Source organism: Desmodus rotundus, chromosome 3 (genome assembly GCF_022682495.2).
Source record: "Desmodus rotundus isolate HL8 chromosome 3, HLdesRot8A.1, whole genome shotgun sequence".
NCBI classification, from domain to species: domain Eukaryota; kingdom Metazoa; phylum Chordata; class Mammalia; order Chiroptera; family Phyllostomidae; genus Desmodus; species Desmodus rotundus.
In genome coordinates this window covers 133,514,823-133,532,058 of record NC_071389.1, presented here as the reverse complement: position 1 = coordinate 133,532,058, position 17,236 = coordinate 133,514,823, and the positions used below count along the sequence as shown (strand labels likewise).

The 17,236-nt window shown below is 37.3% G+C and overlaps 1 protein-coding gene across 3 annotated transcripts in view; it reads right to left on the bottom strand.

The window, feature by feature from the left end:
• CAPS2 (calcyphosine 2) overlaps positions 1 to 17,236 on the bottom strand; it is a 65,699-nt gene that overhangs the window by 12,307 nt on the left and 36,156 nt on the right. For all 3 annotated transcript variants that reach the window (XM_053921371.2, XM_053921373.1, XM_053921372.2), the window contains 9 exons: positions 16,816 to 16,992; positions 14,554 to 14,676; positions 11,549 to 11,616; positions 10,321 to 10,440; positions 5,772 to 5,846; positions 4,853 to 4,948; positions 4,671 to 4,764; positions 2,151 to 2,269; positions 1,070 to 1,146 (listed from right to left, as the gene is read on the bottom strand). In XM_053921371.2, the coding sequence (XP_053777346.1) occupies positions 1,070 to 1,146; positions 2,151 to 2,269; positions 4,671 to 4,764; positions 4,853 to 4,948; positions 5,772 to 5,846; positions 10,321 to 10,440; positions 11,549 to 11,616; positions 14,554 to 14,676; positions 16,816 to 16,992 (949 nt within the window). The remainder of the gene's footprint in view (positions 1 to 1,069; positions 1,147 to 2,150; positions 2,270 to 4,670; positions 4,765 to 4,852; positions 4,949 to 5,771; positions 5,847 to 10,320; positions 10,441 to 11,548; positions 11,617 to 14,553; positions 14,677 to 16,815; positions 16,993 to 17,236) is intronic.

Sequence of the window (17,236 nt, the reverse complement as noted above, 5' to 3'; positions counted from 1 at the left end):
TTTCCAATTATAACATATATGGGAAATGGCATCACGGCTTTGGAGTGTCATCCCATACTGACGTATTTAAAGTTACCCTTTCCTCCAGCAATTCGTAAGAGGCTATATTCTCAGGCCCCAGCATTTTCTTTGTGGGTCATTAAGTGATTTCACTTAGTGAAGTTTGTGCCATTTTAAGAACACATAGGGAACTTCACTAAAGTAGTTACTAAATGCAATACATTAGAGGCAGTGCATGTCACTAGATACAATGGTGACAAATACTGTTTTGACCATGATAGAATAAACAATTTACTAACAATGACATCAAAAACATTTGAGACTTCAAATACCAATTCCAGACAACTTTGAAAATTTCTAGTCTTCTTACTCCCTGATTGTCTGTAAATGATAAACCAGAATTTATTAAAATTCAAAAATTACATGTTGATTTCCTGTGATTACTTCTAGACTGTGAAATTGAGCACAAGAATTGTCTGAGCCTAGTATACTGTAGTAGTTAAAAAATCAGACTCGAGAAATAAAATATACAACATGTTTGAGTGTCCAAAGCCTGTATACATTACAACCATGAAAAGCTAATAGAACAGATTATTCCCCCCATTTTAGAGACAAAGAAAGAGTTACAAGAGATTTGCACAGTCGTGTGTCTGCTGATGGACAGAGTCCAAACAACTGTGGCTTCTAGCCTCACGTCTTTTACGCTAGGCGACCACACATGTCTTTAGGGTGTCATCTAATGCATGAGATGAGTATTATGCCGCAAAATCAGCTACATTTATTCAGTACATAAATATAAAATCCATATCATCGAGTTCTTTCTAGAATTGTTAAATTCATAATTCAAAGAATACCAGTTATTCAATTAGAATCATTAAAGTAGGAGAAATCCTAGAAGTATTTTTAGACATATATGTATATATAATTAACTTACAAAAAGATAAGCAAATCGGAAATATAAATCAAGTGCCATAAAACTAAGAAATCTCTGAAAAATACTGCTTTACTAGGTACACACAAAATTGTCAAGCATTTGAAATACTCAGGAGTGCAATAAAATGACACCTACCTTGAATGGCTTTAAAGACCAGCCTATCATTGGCTTCTTGCCTGCTGGTAGCATCCTCGTGTTCCACAGAATCAGTCCTGCAATTGACATGTTTGCAGTGACAAAAATATATTCTGTTTTGTAACCTCGAGTATGGAAACTCTAAACTCTTCCCCAATTCTAGATTAAATGAAAGGCTCATCAAAGTTGGACGAGTGCCAAGATTAATCAAATCCCACCTTCTACCTGCTGATTTAATTCCCAGGAGGATTAAATATGCTAAGGGCTAAAATTCTTAAAACCTTCCAACAAGTATCTTTAAGATTATATTCATTTTTAAGCTATTTTGGTGTCCTTTTAAAATAATTGAAACTATTAAATTTAAAAGCAGTTTTGCCTTATAAAGTATAAAATGTAAAAATTCACTTTGAGCTATATAGTAAAATGACATAGTAAAAAAAAAAAACAAAACCTACCTTGTAGCCAATTTGTGGGATATGGCCTCTGGTGCACATACAGTACAGCAATTATTAGCACTTTGAATTATACTTATTACCAAGAAATACTTGTAAGAATAGCATATATTTACCACTAATAGTCACTCAGCAAGAATAACAGCATATAAGAGCATACATAAAAACAACTGAAACAGCTCAAATTCATTTAAAAGCATTTTTGATTCATAGTATTATTCTTTCATTATTCATATTACCAATGAACACTATTAACATGTAGAAGCCGAGACATTTTTTAGTGCTAAAAAATATCACACTAAAATGTGGGGAAAATTATTAATAGTGTACTGTACCCCATCCTTTAAATTTTATTGCTTTTTAGCATTTCGTGAAAGTGTTATAGCAAAGGCAAATTAATAAAGTACCTCTAACATAAAACGGGACATTTTTGTTCTTTACTTCATTGTAACTGTTCCCACGCATGGAATATAAGATAACACATAAAATAGATAAGCATAGCTATGCTTTGTTTTAAAAAGTATAAATCTAACTAAAGTCAAAATGCTTTGGGATTGAATCTCATTTTAAAGTAATAAATAATAGTGTATTCACTTACCTTCAAAATGACAAATGTATGTTTGACTTACCTGAATGAATCCAAAGCTATCTGGTCAATATTTGTGATTCGAAGTATAAGTAATGTGCTTTCTTTTATGCTTTCTGGAAGTGTGGGATGATTAGAGCTTAAAAATGTCAAGTTTGCACCCTGAAAAAATAACAAATGAATTATCTAAAGCTTAGAAAATCTATAAGAAGTGAAATACAACTAATACTAATTTTAAATATTCTATTTTGATTATGTGACATGGTATTCTTTTATAATGATTTTTAGCAATGGGAAAAAGGTGGGACAACTATAACTGAACAACAATAAAATAAAATTTTTTTAAATAAAATAATCAGAATTAAAAAATAAAAGATATTTGCTCATATCAACATAAAAAATAAATAAAAATAAAAACATTAGAGGAATTTGGCAGTAAAAAAAAATAAAAAGCATTTTGGAGACCATTTAGAAATCACACAAGCTTCAGTTAATAATACAGGAAAATAAAAGAATAACCTCCCAATCAATCTCTGAATTAGAATCATCTATTTAACAACCCATGTAAAAAACAATGTAAGAACTCCATTTTTATAAGAATCTGAGGAAGAAAGGATAAATTCTTTGAGGAAGTGTTTAGGAAAAGACCTGGTTGGGGCATATGGAAAAGATACGTTGCAGAGTAACATCTGGAAAGTGAAAATAACCTCCTCTCCCCCAAAAGGCAGAAAACGGTAAAATATATCTGCCCTTCCTCTCTCTCTGTAAATAGAGCTTCAGGGAAGGAATAATAGTAACAACAATAATAATAATAAATAAATTTTTAAAAAGAAATGGAATTTTGTAGGGAGGAGGAAAAGATGCAATGAGTCAAAAAAAGGAAGAGGAAGACTTCTACCATGGGAAATGCTCAAGGGACATATTTCTAAGGATGAAAATGTCTAATCAGAAATTGCAAGTTGCCGACATGCTGCAGTGTGAACCTCTCTGCACGTCCCTTCCCTTTCCAGGTGCCTGCCGCACACCAGGCATCGTGTGCACGGTTTGCCTGCAGATTCCACCCACCTCCCCCTTCCTTCTTTTCTGCCTTCCTTTCTGTCGTGGAAAGCACTAAAGGGAGCAGAGTTCTACATCTTCTTAAGTGACATGGAACAGAAGGAGTGGGAGTAAGGCAGCCACGACACTACATTAGAGGAGACAGCACTCGGAGCTGGGGGTAACTGCAGCTGTGGGATAGGCATGAACATCCTCTCTGCAGGCTGTGAGATGGGAGGGGAAGCTCATTTTTTCCGGATCCCAAAACGCAGACTTGAGTGACATATATGTATATATATATATTTTTTAAATTTAATTCAAGTTTAAGATGTGCAGTTTTTCCTCACCTCCAATCTCTCACCTAACAGTTACTACATCTTAATGATTCTACATCCTAAAGGCTTCTTTTTTTGTTTTATTTTTCTAATTAGCTTCACAGCCACAGCCATCTGTCTAATTCAGGTTGCCATAACGTCCTTCTTAAATTTACATGTTTCAACACAATCTGGTTCTTTATACCTAGTCTTTAATCTGTTCCCCACATCGTAACCAGGAGATCTTTCTGAATCACAAACTTAATGTTACCTCTCCCCCTTCCATCCACATCCTGTCTTTCAATGACTCTCCAGCACATTTCAGGTAACTAACAGAGGCCGTGCTTAAGTTCCCACTCATTCCTGACAACACCAACCTTGAACTCTATACTCCAGATGGATTTTCCCTACCCTCGCCTATCCCCCAATCCCCTTAGCTAACTCCTTCTCTAGGTGAAGTTTACATGGCATTTTCTTCGGGAAGCCCCTTGACCCCATAAAACTAAATTTTTACCTCTCCTATCTGAATGTTTCCCATTAAACTCCACAAAAGCAGGAAATGGGTCTTACTCACTCTTCTCTTTCCAATGCTTACCTATGAATATATATTTGTTATGATCCCTGTGGATAGTGCTGCATTTTAATCACAAGATAATGTGTGACTGTAATGATTCAAAGTGTAAGAGCACTATACAGTTTGTAGCATTATCTATGATTGACCCATTCTAGAAATATCCGTGTGATACACCATGTGCCAGAAGTTGCATGACGTGGGAAAATCACAAAATAAGCTAACAGATATGACAGCTCCAGAAGCCAACTACCCTTCTGCATGGAGAAAAAAATGTGCATCCTCAGAAGATAAGCCTGTTCTGGGGGAGCATCACTGCTAGTTCTATTGAAGTGGCCACTTACTCAATGGTACAGCCCTGTAAAGCCTTTAAAAATACCAAGAGACAAGCTCCCCTGGGCTTATGCTGCGGATCTAGGGGGCAGGAGGGGCAGAAGGTAGTGTTAAAGGGAATAAAAGCTGGGCCAGAGAGGCAGAACCTCCTGGGACACATCAACCAGGAGCGGTTCACACAAGTAAACACCCCTGCTCAGGAAGGACAGCAAATCGGCCAAAGATGAGAAACCCTGCTCCGCCAGCCCCACAGGATCCCACAAACCCCATGTCTGGGATTAAAACTTTTGTACACACACCCTTAACTTACAATATAAAAATCACCAAGTTGGTATTGTTTTCCTTTTCTTCGTCCACGCTGATGACTATAAATGTTTTTTTGAATAAAAGGAAGCACATTTGTTCTAGAAGTTAAATGACAAAAGAGTGAAGTCATCCGGCTTCTCTCAGAAGTGATCACCTTGGGAGTTGTGACAGTGCTTTACGGCGTACCTATTTTTCCCGAATTGCCGATATTCGTAAATTGTAAGGGACTGGTCATGGATAAAAAAGAACCCAACCAGCTCTCTGCAAGCATCACGTCCATTTCTACAAAAAGAAATAATACCAAAGACTTCTGTCAGAGGAGAAAAAGTAACTCCCTCACATGTGCAGCAATAGCAAGGGAGCGGGAAGCCGCGGGGGAAAACACGCGGCAGCTTGCTTAAGTGTCGACTTAAGTTAGATTTGGGTGGAGACGAGCTTTCGTGACACTGGTATGAATGTGGATATACAGATTACAGATTACTAATTCAATAGAAGCTTTCAAGAGAAAGTGAAAGATCTTTTTAAAATGTTGAGCTTGCAAGAAGCCGCTCAGTGAGATATATTTCTTACCCTTTGTCTTAGAAAGTTTAAAATCATTAAACAAACATGATAATTAAAAATAAAACTTTCCCATTAGTATACACAAAGAATATCAAGTTGCATCACGTTTTACTGGAAGTTTGTAAGACTGAGAAAAGAGATTTAAGAATCACCTACTTAGTCATCTTCTTGCATCTATCAATAATCTGTTAACTAAAGTCATTACATGAAATTATATAAAGCATCTTACATAAAGGTTAATTTTCAAATGGTTTATAATCTTCTAGTAGTAATATATACCTTTTTAAAGTTCACGTCTACATTTCTTTTTGAAAGACATTTTAAACACATTTTAAATGACTTCTAATTAAAATGCTTTTCTTTAGGCTCATACTTCCTATAACTTTTGTAACAGATTAACATATATATTACTCAAAAATGTTTTAAATTCACATGTTCACTTCTTTGTGATAAATTTAACTAATCTCATTATTGTTACTTCTATTTGAAAACAAAATACATTTTGTAATCCTAAGATTTAAAAGTTTAATAAAGTCAAAATTACCTTGATAGGATCCTGCCCTCAAATTGAACTTTATGAGAAAGCACATTTTCGGTTAAGGTAGACCGCGTTCGTATCCTGTTAAGGGAGAGACTAGTCAGAGAGCATGTGTGAGGGACCCACAGACAGGGACAGCGGCGTGGGGACTGACTGTGGGAGTGGGGGGAAGGGGGAAAAGGGGGGAAATTAGGACAACTCTAATAGAATAAACAATAAAAAAAGAGAAACACATTAGTCAACAATTATTTTAAAGTTATATACACTTGATATAAACAATAAAAGTACAAAAAAGTTAGTATTTTGAAATGCACAAATTGCATTAGGATGAGTGTATAAACCTCTTTTTTCAGATTGTTCATTGTAACCAACACATAAGAAATAACCCTAAAATACAGTACATAAGCCACGAATGACTTCTGTGCAGAAGGAATGGTGACAGGGTGCTATAAAGTAAGTACTGAACAGGGACGGCACATTTGTCCTGTCTGCTGCAGCGTAGCCCGACAGGCATTTCTAGCCCTATTCCCCTTGCCTCCCTTCCACCATACAATTTGTTGTCTTAGCCTCTTTAAGTTGAGGTGACTAAGCGACCCAGTTCTGGCCATAAACTTCCAAGAAAGACCTCGTTTTGTCCTGATAAGAGGGCGGCACGTGAGCCCCTGCCTGCGAGCACGGCGGGGATGTGACGCTTGGAGCCACTGTGGCCATCGAGCAGCCACGCCAGAAAGGCCAGTGACATCTCGAGGATGCCAGCCCACAGCTGCGCCATCTCTGAGCCACTGAACTGAAACCAGCAACAACCCCAAGCAGCTAGTTACATACGAAAAATAAATCCTGACTTGGTTAAGCCACTATAGGTCAGGTTTTCAGTTAGGGGTAGCTCAAAACATTCCTTACCAAAATAACAGAACAGTGGAAAAGAGTGTTAGGTGGGGTTTTTAGCCTTGACATTGGTCTAGCTATGAGACCTCAGGCCAGTTATTTAGTCTGTATGGCCTTGAGACAGCACTGAATAATCTTACAAAGATGGCTAATTCTTAAAATTCTGTTTAATAATATGAAGCAAAACCCAAACACACACACTTTGGCACTCGACTACTGTCTTCCTTATGCTAAGAAATCTAAAGGTTCGGTGATATCTTTATTCACTTCCTAAATAGCCTTATAATATTTCCTGCAGGTATAACAGCATTGTAATAATGTAACTAGTCGTATGGGGGCATAGGGGTCCTGAAACATGCCTCTATAAAATCTAGGTCCCTAGGAAAGGTAAATAAGATATAGCCAACAAGAGTCAGCGGACCAAGTGCGTTTGTGAAAACAGACTCAAGCTATAAAAGCTTGGACATCTCGATTCAATTTAATCTACTAGTATTAATGTGTTTAGTGAATGCCCATTCGGTGCCATAAACAATTCTAAATGCTGAGAAAATAACAGCACTAATAATGGCTACCATTTATTGAGAACTTCCTAGACACTAGTTGTTATTAAAATCACTTTAATGTGTATTGGTTCATTTAATGCTTGCAATAACTCCATGAAGTATTGTTACCCCATTTCACAAATAAATTTTACAGAGCCATAATACCATTAGAATACAGCAAAGCTAGAAAAAAAACTTGCTCATAACCACTACATAATATTGCTTCTCAAAGGTGAACAGAACTCAGTTTAACGGTGATAGGTTGAAGTAATAGCTTCAAGAAGTCTAGAGTCTCCTTGAAAATATAAAAGAAGTAAATAGGCATTTATATTATCAATGGAAAGTTCCATGTTACGCTTTTAGGTATCTGATAAGCAGTACCAATAATCTACCCAAGTTTTTAACCAATACAGAAATAAGCAGATCAAGACCAAAATATGAATTTTATTATTAATAAAGCCTTTGGCAACTATGGCTTAAAAATGCAGCAACAGGAGGCTAAGTCCTTGACACCAGAATTAAACAGACTAACCCACTCATTCCCTCTGGGGGGGACGTGGAAAACTTCATGCATAGGACAGAGTGTGGACTGCTGCAGGCGGCTGCCTCTCAATTTCTTCTCCTTGTACACAATATACAAGGAAAAGACAAGAGGAAGGGTCGCACTTCACCTGCCAATTTTCTGCTTCTGACTCTTTGAAGCAGAATTTTCTCCTCTTCCTCTAGAAATAATGAATAAGAGCAGAGGGTGAAATCCACAAACTCAAAAATTCTAATCAATATCCCCATAGAATTTTCCATAGACCTTGACTAGCTAAATCAAAAATTTCTGTTAAAGAGAGAAGGGTCTACTATGCCAAGACAACATTGAAGAGAAACAAGCTGTAGGTATATAATAAAAAGCAATACTGATAACAATAGAGAAATGTTTAATATACTATAGAATAATACAGGTAGATGAGACTAAAGAAAAAGCCTAGAAACCTACCACGCATTTACAACAACTTGATATATGATATAAATGGCATTTTAACTGAGAGGAACAATGAGTTTGCAGTAAACAGAGACTTTTTAAAGACGATAGAAAGGACGCTAACAACAAATAGAAAGAATGGAAAACTAGTCTACACCGAAATTTAAGAACCCTGATCAGGAGAATGCAAAGGTAACCACAGAGTAGGAAAACGTGTCCAAACGTGTAAGTGAAAGGGACTTGTAACTAGAATATATAACCAAGTCCCACAGCCAATATGAAAAGATAACCCAACAGACTTGAAGGGACGTTTCATAGGAGAATATATTTACATGACCAACACACATACGTCAAAGTGCCAAACTTCATTATTCTCCAGTGAATGTGAGTTAGAATTACCACACATCCCTGTAAGAACGAACTTAAAACATATAGACAATATCAAGCACGGGCAAACATACGGTGCCAACACCACCCTCTTACTGCAACTGGTGACACTGTTAATCGCAACAACCACTTTGGAAAACTAATTGGCAATACTTTTTAAAGGCAAACACATGCATACTAAATGGCCCAGCAATTCCATTTCTAGGTGTGCACGGAGCAGAAGTGAGTACGTGTGTTCACCAAAAGGCATGCACAGAAGTTCACGGCACCAGTATTCATAAAGAGCCAGATGTCCATCATCACTTGTACATACATTGTGATACATTTTTACAGTGAAATACTGTACAGCAATGAAAGTAAATGGCAACTACAATTAATAATGTGGATAAAATGTGCACCAACACAATGTTGAACAAAAGAAGCCAGGTGCAGAGTAGAGATTTTGTGCTTTCATCTAAGTGCATAACCAGGCAGTTAGGATCTATGACAGGAGAGAGAGGTCGGCCTGCTGCGGCAGAGGAAGTGGGTGGTACTGGGAGATAGCACGGGGATGAGGGGTTGGGGTACTGCTTCCGGCCTACTTCATCTAAAAACTTGTTCAGGTTGTGAAAATTCATTATGCTATACATCTAAAATGAGTACACTTTGGGTTTTTTTAAGTATTTATTTATATTCTTAGAGAGACAGGAAGGAGAAGGAGAGGGAGAGAAACATCGGTGTGTAAAAGATACATCACACACCCAAAAGGGGACCTGGCCTGCAGCCCAGGCATGTGCCCTGACTGGGCATCAAACCAGTGACCTTTCGTTTTACTGGTGCTCAGTCCACTGAGTCACACAGCCAGGGGTAAAATGTGTACACTTTCTGAATGTATGTTTTATTTCAATAAAAGTTTACTTTAAAAAAGAGATTTAGAGATGACCCCCTAAAGACGTCCATGTGCTAATCCTCAGAACATGTAAACAAGTTACCTTACATGATATGGTAAAAGGACCTGGCAGATGTGATTGAAGATCTGGAGGTGAGAAGATTTTCCAGCACTTTCTGGGCAGGCTCAGTGCCATCACATGGGCCTTCATAAGAGGGAAGCAGAGGAGCATGTGACACAGAGGAGTGTCAGAGATGACACAAGAAAGACTTGACCAGCCGTTGTTGGCTTTGGAGGTGGGAGAAGAGGCCAAGAGCCAAGGAATGAAGGCAGCATGTGGAAGCTGAAAAGGCAAGAAAACAGATTCTTCCCTGAAGCTTCCAGAAGGAATGTACCCTGTTGAGATCCTGATTTTAGGCTTCTGACCTCTAGAACTGTAAGGGAATAAATTTGTGGTGTTTTAGAAGACTATTTGTATTAATTTGTTACAGCAGCAATGAGAAATTATTACATGATACATTCAAATACTTAAAGTTATGGAAACTAAAGCTTCAAGAAAATAAGAATAAGACAAAAAGATAAAAGTTATAAAAAAGTAGCTGCCCAACAATTACAGCTGTCTGAAAACATAAAAGAATTACTACAGGAACTGGTAGATTTTCTGTCTATTAGAGCTGAGGCTAAATGTCAACAGGCAGTGAAGTTGTTGAGAAATTAACAATTAACAAAGGACAATTTTTATCCCAGTATCTTAAAGTGGAAGGAGTAGAATCTAAACTCCAAAAGTCCACTTTTCTTTAAAGAGAAAAGAGCAAGAACTTTCTCATTGGACACAAAGTAACATTTTCAGTAATACACGTGCACATAGTACATCCTAACTTTGTGTACAGAAACTCTTACTTTGTTTCGTGTAGTGTTCTTTTCCTAAGTCGAAGAGGCACTACCTTTGAATCTGGAAGGATAAACGCACCTTCTTCTTTCTCAGTGGATACATTTTGTTCTGGATCGCTGATTACAGCCCTATAGAGCAAAACACAAAGTTCAACAATTAAATGGGATAATCTATTGTGTTAGCGTTCACATATTTGTAAGCAGTTTTGAAAAAGCCCACATATGAACGCAAATTTACACTGCTATCAGAATTACATATCTGTCAGATATTAAATGAATAATCACCTTGTGGTGGCGTGGTGGGGGGTAGAAATATTAATAAAGTGAGTTCACAAGATAACGAAAAGAGACACATTGGAGATTGAAAGTATAATCATTTCAAGTTACATAAAAACATGCATGTAGAATATCATTCTTTTTGCCACCTAATGAAACAATTTTCTCCAAAGCTAAACTTAAGTCTTACTTCTGAAATCTCAGAGTATTTACATGTTGTCATGCAATTTAGCTCAGCAGGTGCCAAAACTTTATAGAGTTTTTAAGGGTTATTAAACTTAGATATGTTTTACAATTCATGTAGTTAGTCCCACAGTTCCCAAACTGTACGCCAAGTCCCCCTGGGATGCTCCAGCCACCTCCCAGGAACACTGCAAGGTATTCTTAATTTTTGAGAGAATCACAGTATTTGGTATTTATTAGACACCACAGGAACTACTAACTCAAAGCAATTCACCGTTTCAACAAGATACACTCCTTTGGTGATGTCTCATCTTTCCAAAGCTGGGCTTTCTCCCATCCTGTGATAAAACGCAAGTGCCATGTGAAGGAGAAAGTGTGAGTACCAGCATCGTAAACAGCCCTAAGGTTGGAGAGATTGGACAGTGCCCCGAATGGTGCATCCATCCCATTAGTAAGTGCTTATGGTTACTGAAGAATGAAAAAATATAGACCTTCTTCTAATGTATGTGTATTATTTTTTCAAATAGCCATTAAATTGTTAGGAAGTAAATACTCATTAAGTTGTTTAGACAGAAATATTTAATAAGTGGAACTGATGGGTATTTCTAGGAGTCCTGTGAACAAAAACTACTAAAACACTATGAGTGCACTGAACAGGAAAGTGTGGGAATGTCTGAGTTGGCAAGCTCTTGATGGAGCAAGGCTATGGGTCGTCAGGCATAAAGGAAACCTCACGCAAACTTCCTGGACGCACTTCCGTCACCAGACTAACGCTCACCTAGACAGGTGGTCTAGCATCACTTGCTCCGCAACAGTCTGCTTCTTCTTCTCAGCAGCCACGAGCTCCTGAAAGGGGAAAACAAAATCTCACTGTCCATAAAGCAGAATAACACTGTAGTTAACACAGGAGTCCTAAAATCTAAACCATTCACGGTGCATGAAGCTGGAACTGAATTGAAATCATTCAACCCTATACTGAAACTCCAAAAACAAAAAAAATTGTCCCATTATTAAAAGGACACTAATAATTTCCACACATATAATCCATTAATAAGCCTTGATCAGCTTTTATCAATTAGTGTTTTGACTAAACTATGTTCATAATATTGTTTGCTTTTTTTCCAATTTATTTTTTATTATTATTATTTTTAAATTTTAATTTTTTATTGGTTTGCTTTTCCAAAATTATTTTACTACACTTTAGGTCACATCAGACTGATGCGTAATCACTCAATTCCAATTAGATGATCATGTAACTAGAATCACTAAAATGTTTCTTTTGAAGGGTAAATAAAACAGGTTAAAAAATTAAGAAGTGAAATAAAACTTGTTCTATTTTTACTTTTTATTTAATTTTATTGTATATTTTCCATTACCATTTAGTCTCCTTATACCCCTCCCCCCACCAATCACTACCCTGTTGTCCATGTCAACGAGTCCTTGCTCCTTTTTTGCTCAATCTTTCCACCCCCTCACCTCCCCCCACCACTGGCTGTCATCCTGCTCTCCATCTATGAGTCTGTCCCCACTTTCCTTATGATTTCAAACTTGTTCTATTTTTAGAATGTAAACTACTGTCATCCATCCCCATTGACCACTCCAATAAATGAAATCAAGTAAGGTAGTGTTGCTTGAGATGGAGGCTTTGCAACTTCAGAGAGAGTGCACTATTTAAAAGTGAAGCAAAATTCAAACAGGAATAACTAGAGACATATTATAGAAACAAAAGGTAGAAACTCCTAAGAAACCAGGAAAAGTTCAGCACAATCATTTATATGTTAGTCTATAATTTAACTTGATTTTTGTTTGGCAGAAATTTAAGATGTATACTACATATATCCAAATATGCCCTATATAAAGTTCATATAATTTAAGATTTAACTGCATCTTGTGTTCTTAAGCTAGTGACACTTCATAATGATCTTTCATGATTTTTTTAAAAGTTAGAAGAACTTTGTAACTTACAGGTAAGCAAGGTTCATTTAATATCAAAGGGTGATTCAGAAAGTGGACACTGACTAAAATGTGAAATTATGTACAAAAAAAGATCATCCAGAACACAGATGTAAAACCCAGAAGCAAGCAAAAGAGGTTAGATTCATATAGAGCCCATGCAGAAAGCCCACCTTAACCGCTGACATTTATGGTGGTTTACATTTTGTAGAGAAGGTTAGAACTGCCCTCAGGCACACTGATTTAGAGGTCTGTGTAAGCAGAAAGCAGACGAGAAGCAGAAATCAACTGATGCAAAGAATCTGATAACATAGAAAAACCTCCCGCAAACTAGAAGAGAGGAGCATAAAACCACACACTCACTGCTTCCATTGTCCAGTTAAGCAGTTAAAATTAAATTAGAAAGTTGCCAACTATATTTTAAAGTAAATACTAATTCCTGATGCATTTACAGTTAACTTACATAAACATTTCCTTGAAAAACACAGATAAATGGGTGCTACCACAATTAAGCGAAGTGCACTTGATAGTGAATTTATATATGTTGCCACTAACAAAGTAATTGTAAGGAGAGGAAATCTACTAATGCCCAGACAGCTCTGGATTGTACCAAGAACGATACCCAATGGACCTTAAGTACATATTGGTGACATGTATTTCAAGTATAACTTTGGACACATATCCCAGAAAGCTTCATGTGAGACACTATTTTGCCTTATAAAGTAGCTGCTTTATTTTTTAGAATGATCCTGCCAATACTCCTTACTCTACTAAGCATAACTATTTAAATAATAATAGGCATAGAAAATAATGTGTTTGTGGTTTTAGTAAAAGAACTACGACAAGTTAGTAACTTGGGACACCCACAAAAAAAATCAGCCCGCCTGGTCGAGACTGGTTGCGCAAGGCTGTCAATTCAGAAGACCGTCATTCTGCATGATCGCAACCAAAACAAAATGTAGATTAAACTTCCCTCCGTGACAATGAAAATGTAACTGGCGAAATCCATACTGCGTTATTATTGTTTAGTCTATCTAGAGAAGAGTTTTTCAATCTATTACAGGTGTGCCTGAGATTTAATCCCCCGGGAGTGTCTGGGGCGGCCAGTGGGCTCCAGCTTCAAGCCGCGTGGTCTGATGCATGGTGGACACCCAATGCGGCATGAAGATGATGCATCATAGAATCCCACATTTGAAACTTGTAACTTTGTTAACCAATGTCACCCCAATACATTTAATTAAAAATAAACATAACATTAAACCACAGCTATTGAATAAAAAATAAAATTTTATTTTAATGTAAAATATATGGTGTAATTATCTATTTGTACCAGGTCCAGACTAATCAAACAATATAATTGATTTTCTAAAAGATACAATGTATCTTTTATAAAACATCTTAGTTAACATCAAGAGTCTAAACTTTTGCTTCCCTTTTCCTAAAGAGCATTTACTTTATGCCTGTCCTTCTCTTTAACTGCTCTGAATTTCTCTAGTTTTCTTAGCTTCTGACTTAGGAAAATTAACCAGACTACTCTGGGGGAGGGTCAATGCCAAATAAGCCCACTGACACAAATAGCAGCCAATTAAAATTTGGAACATTGTAAACAAAATTTTTACACACTCTAAAAAATTCAAGACAACTTCTCCACAGTAAATATATCAAACATCAATCATTGATAAAAATGGGGATTCAATTTGCACATTCATGAATGTTCACCTCAGTCCAAAGTCAACTGCTGAAATTATTTATTCAATTATAAGTCCGTAAAACCTTGCAGGGCAAATTATCGTACCGGCCGCCACCTAAGAAAACCCACTGCTGACTTACGGCATCAGACTGTCTGGCCCGCTGCTGCGCACCCCCGGGGCTGTCTGCGAAGCGCTGCTGCAGCAGGGCCTTCCGATCCGGGGTGGTGAGGTCCTCCGTGAGCGCTCCTTCCCCTGGTGCACACTGTACGTGAAAGCAACAAGTGAACCCTCATACACATACTCTGCATATTTGTTTTTAACAAAGAAAGGATTAAAGACCCACCGAACACGTCAGTGGTTACTTGTGCAGGGGCTAACAGGACTAGCTCTGACCTGATATCAGACTGCCTGCTGGAATTCAGCTCTTCCGCTTTCCAGCCAGATGACCTCTGTGCCTTGGTTTACTCATGGGAATGGGAATTAAAATGGGAGTTAATAATAGGAACTACTTTATAAACGCACACAGAAAAAGATGAAATGGGATGACGCATGTCCAACACTTAAGAAAGTACCCAGCATAGAGTAAGCATTACATAAAAGGTAGTAACTCTTACAACTATTATTGCCCATCTAAGTCTGTAAAGTTAATGAATTTCGGCATGCCCACTCCTTTATAAACTTAAATTGGGAGCTGAAGTACAAAAAGAGCGGGTGTATCCTTTGAGGCAAAGATCCCTCGGGGTCCTAAAGAGATAGACACTACATTTTTCTCTGAATATAAGATATGCTGATATTCCCTTAATAACAGCAAGAGGGCTCCAGTAGGCCAGTCACCACTGAAAACTTAACAGATGTCAAGAGTTCCTCCCTGGGTGTGATCTCACTTCAGATCCTCCTTGAAAGGTCCACCTTCATGCTTGGTCTTCAGGACCTTTGACTGGTACATGAAATTTTTTCATACACTCACTTACGATCTGTGGCCAGCCTCTCCTGCTGTGGTCAGCTCCCTGGGGGCGGGAACTTGCCTGGCACCTTGCCACTACAGGGCCACGCCCGGTGAGCCCTGGGTGCATGTTTGTTCAATGACTGAGTAATGAGTCTTGTTCAAATATTAGCTGTTGGGAAATCAATTTATGAGGATATTTTACACTTTTAGTTACCTGCTAACATCTCTGTCAGATATTCTTCCAAACATAAAGCTCTGCATTATGTTTAGATCGGGAAAAAAATGAAAAGCATTTTAGTTTCAGCTTGTTTTTCACCTTTACAAAGAGGAAACAGTGACATTTCCACTTGGTATCTCAAATTTAAGCTCCTCAACCAGACTTGCCTGTGGGCTTCCCCACCCTTTCGCTTGCTCAGGCCAAAATCCCTAGTTAGCATCACTCTTCGTCTTCCCTTTCTCTCCAGCCTGCAGCCAATCCACTGGCAAATATTCTCAGTTCTACCTTCAAAATCTATCCAGAATCCGCTTCTCATCAGATGTGAAAGATTTATGAAATTATTATAGATGCTAGATTATTATATGTGTGTGTATTGCTTGGATCTGGGGATTTTGTTTTAAGATAGAGACCCAATAATCCCATAGCTTTTGCTTGTTGTGCTTTCAGCTAAACCCCACAGATTCAGTAAATTCCAGATAATTACTGCATGGGTTGGAAAAACTAGCTGATGTGCTACACATACTTATAATCTTTTTTTACCTATAGAAAAATCCTAAGCAAATACAACCATCAGACTTCCCTGAAAATACATTATTCTTATAAAAAGCTAACTGAATTAAGAATTGTATATGACTGTCCAGTCTTTTATGGCCAGTTGTATCATGAACTCTTTCCAAACCTTTCTTTCCAAAATTCAGGATTGACCTTTCCTGTATGCTTCAGGAAATCCATGAAACTCATTATGTTAACTTTGCTTTTATTGAATTTATACCTAATTAATATTAAATGAAAGCCTAAAAACTTTATGCATTCATGATGTTAAAAAAACATCTCCCAAAATGAGACAGAAGACAATCATGGAGTAATGATAGTTTTACAATAAAATAGGGTCACTATAAAGTCTGAAACCACTTTTCAACTTTAATATTTAGACCAAAAGACAGAGTTCAAGACAGCTATATTGAAACAGCTGTGCTGCATAATATTGTCTCATTTCCAGTTCCAAGGCAAGTGAAAAATTCCCAGCAGAGGAAAGACGACTAGGTCATACGGCCAGAGCTTTCCCACCTTCAAATGCTAATAATAGCCCTCCAGAGTTATTCTGAATAATAAACTAATTAAGTAAAATACTTAAAGTGGTCTGGGGCACACTTATTATATGTAACAGCAAGACATATTAGACAACAAAAGACGTTTCTGTAATGTGTGTGCTCTTTGGATAGAGCCTCATACATTACCTTGTCATCTATCTCGTTTCTTGGAGACGGTCGAGGTGTGATATTTGATCTTGTCTTTTCGGCGTTTCTCTGACTATGCTGTTTATATCTCTCTCCCATTTCAGTTTTGCATTGCTGATATCTTAGTTTATAATTTCCTGTTGGTGCTGGCAAATCTTCAGGTACAATGTTCTGCTCCTAAGGTGAAAAAAAAAAAAAGTATGCTGTCTGCCAGAAAGAAATCAAAGTAATTATTAATTCGTCTTATTAACAGGTTTACTATTTACCTTAACACTTAACATCTACGTTTTCAACAGAAGTGATCGTTAAAACATTTCGCTTTGCAGCATCCCTAAGCAATCAGAGCAGACAGAACTGCTCAGAACGGGCATTGGCTTCCAATGCCAGTAAGTCTGAACCTTGTTTCCCAGTGAAAATCATC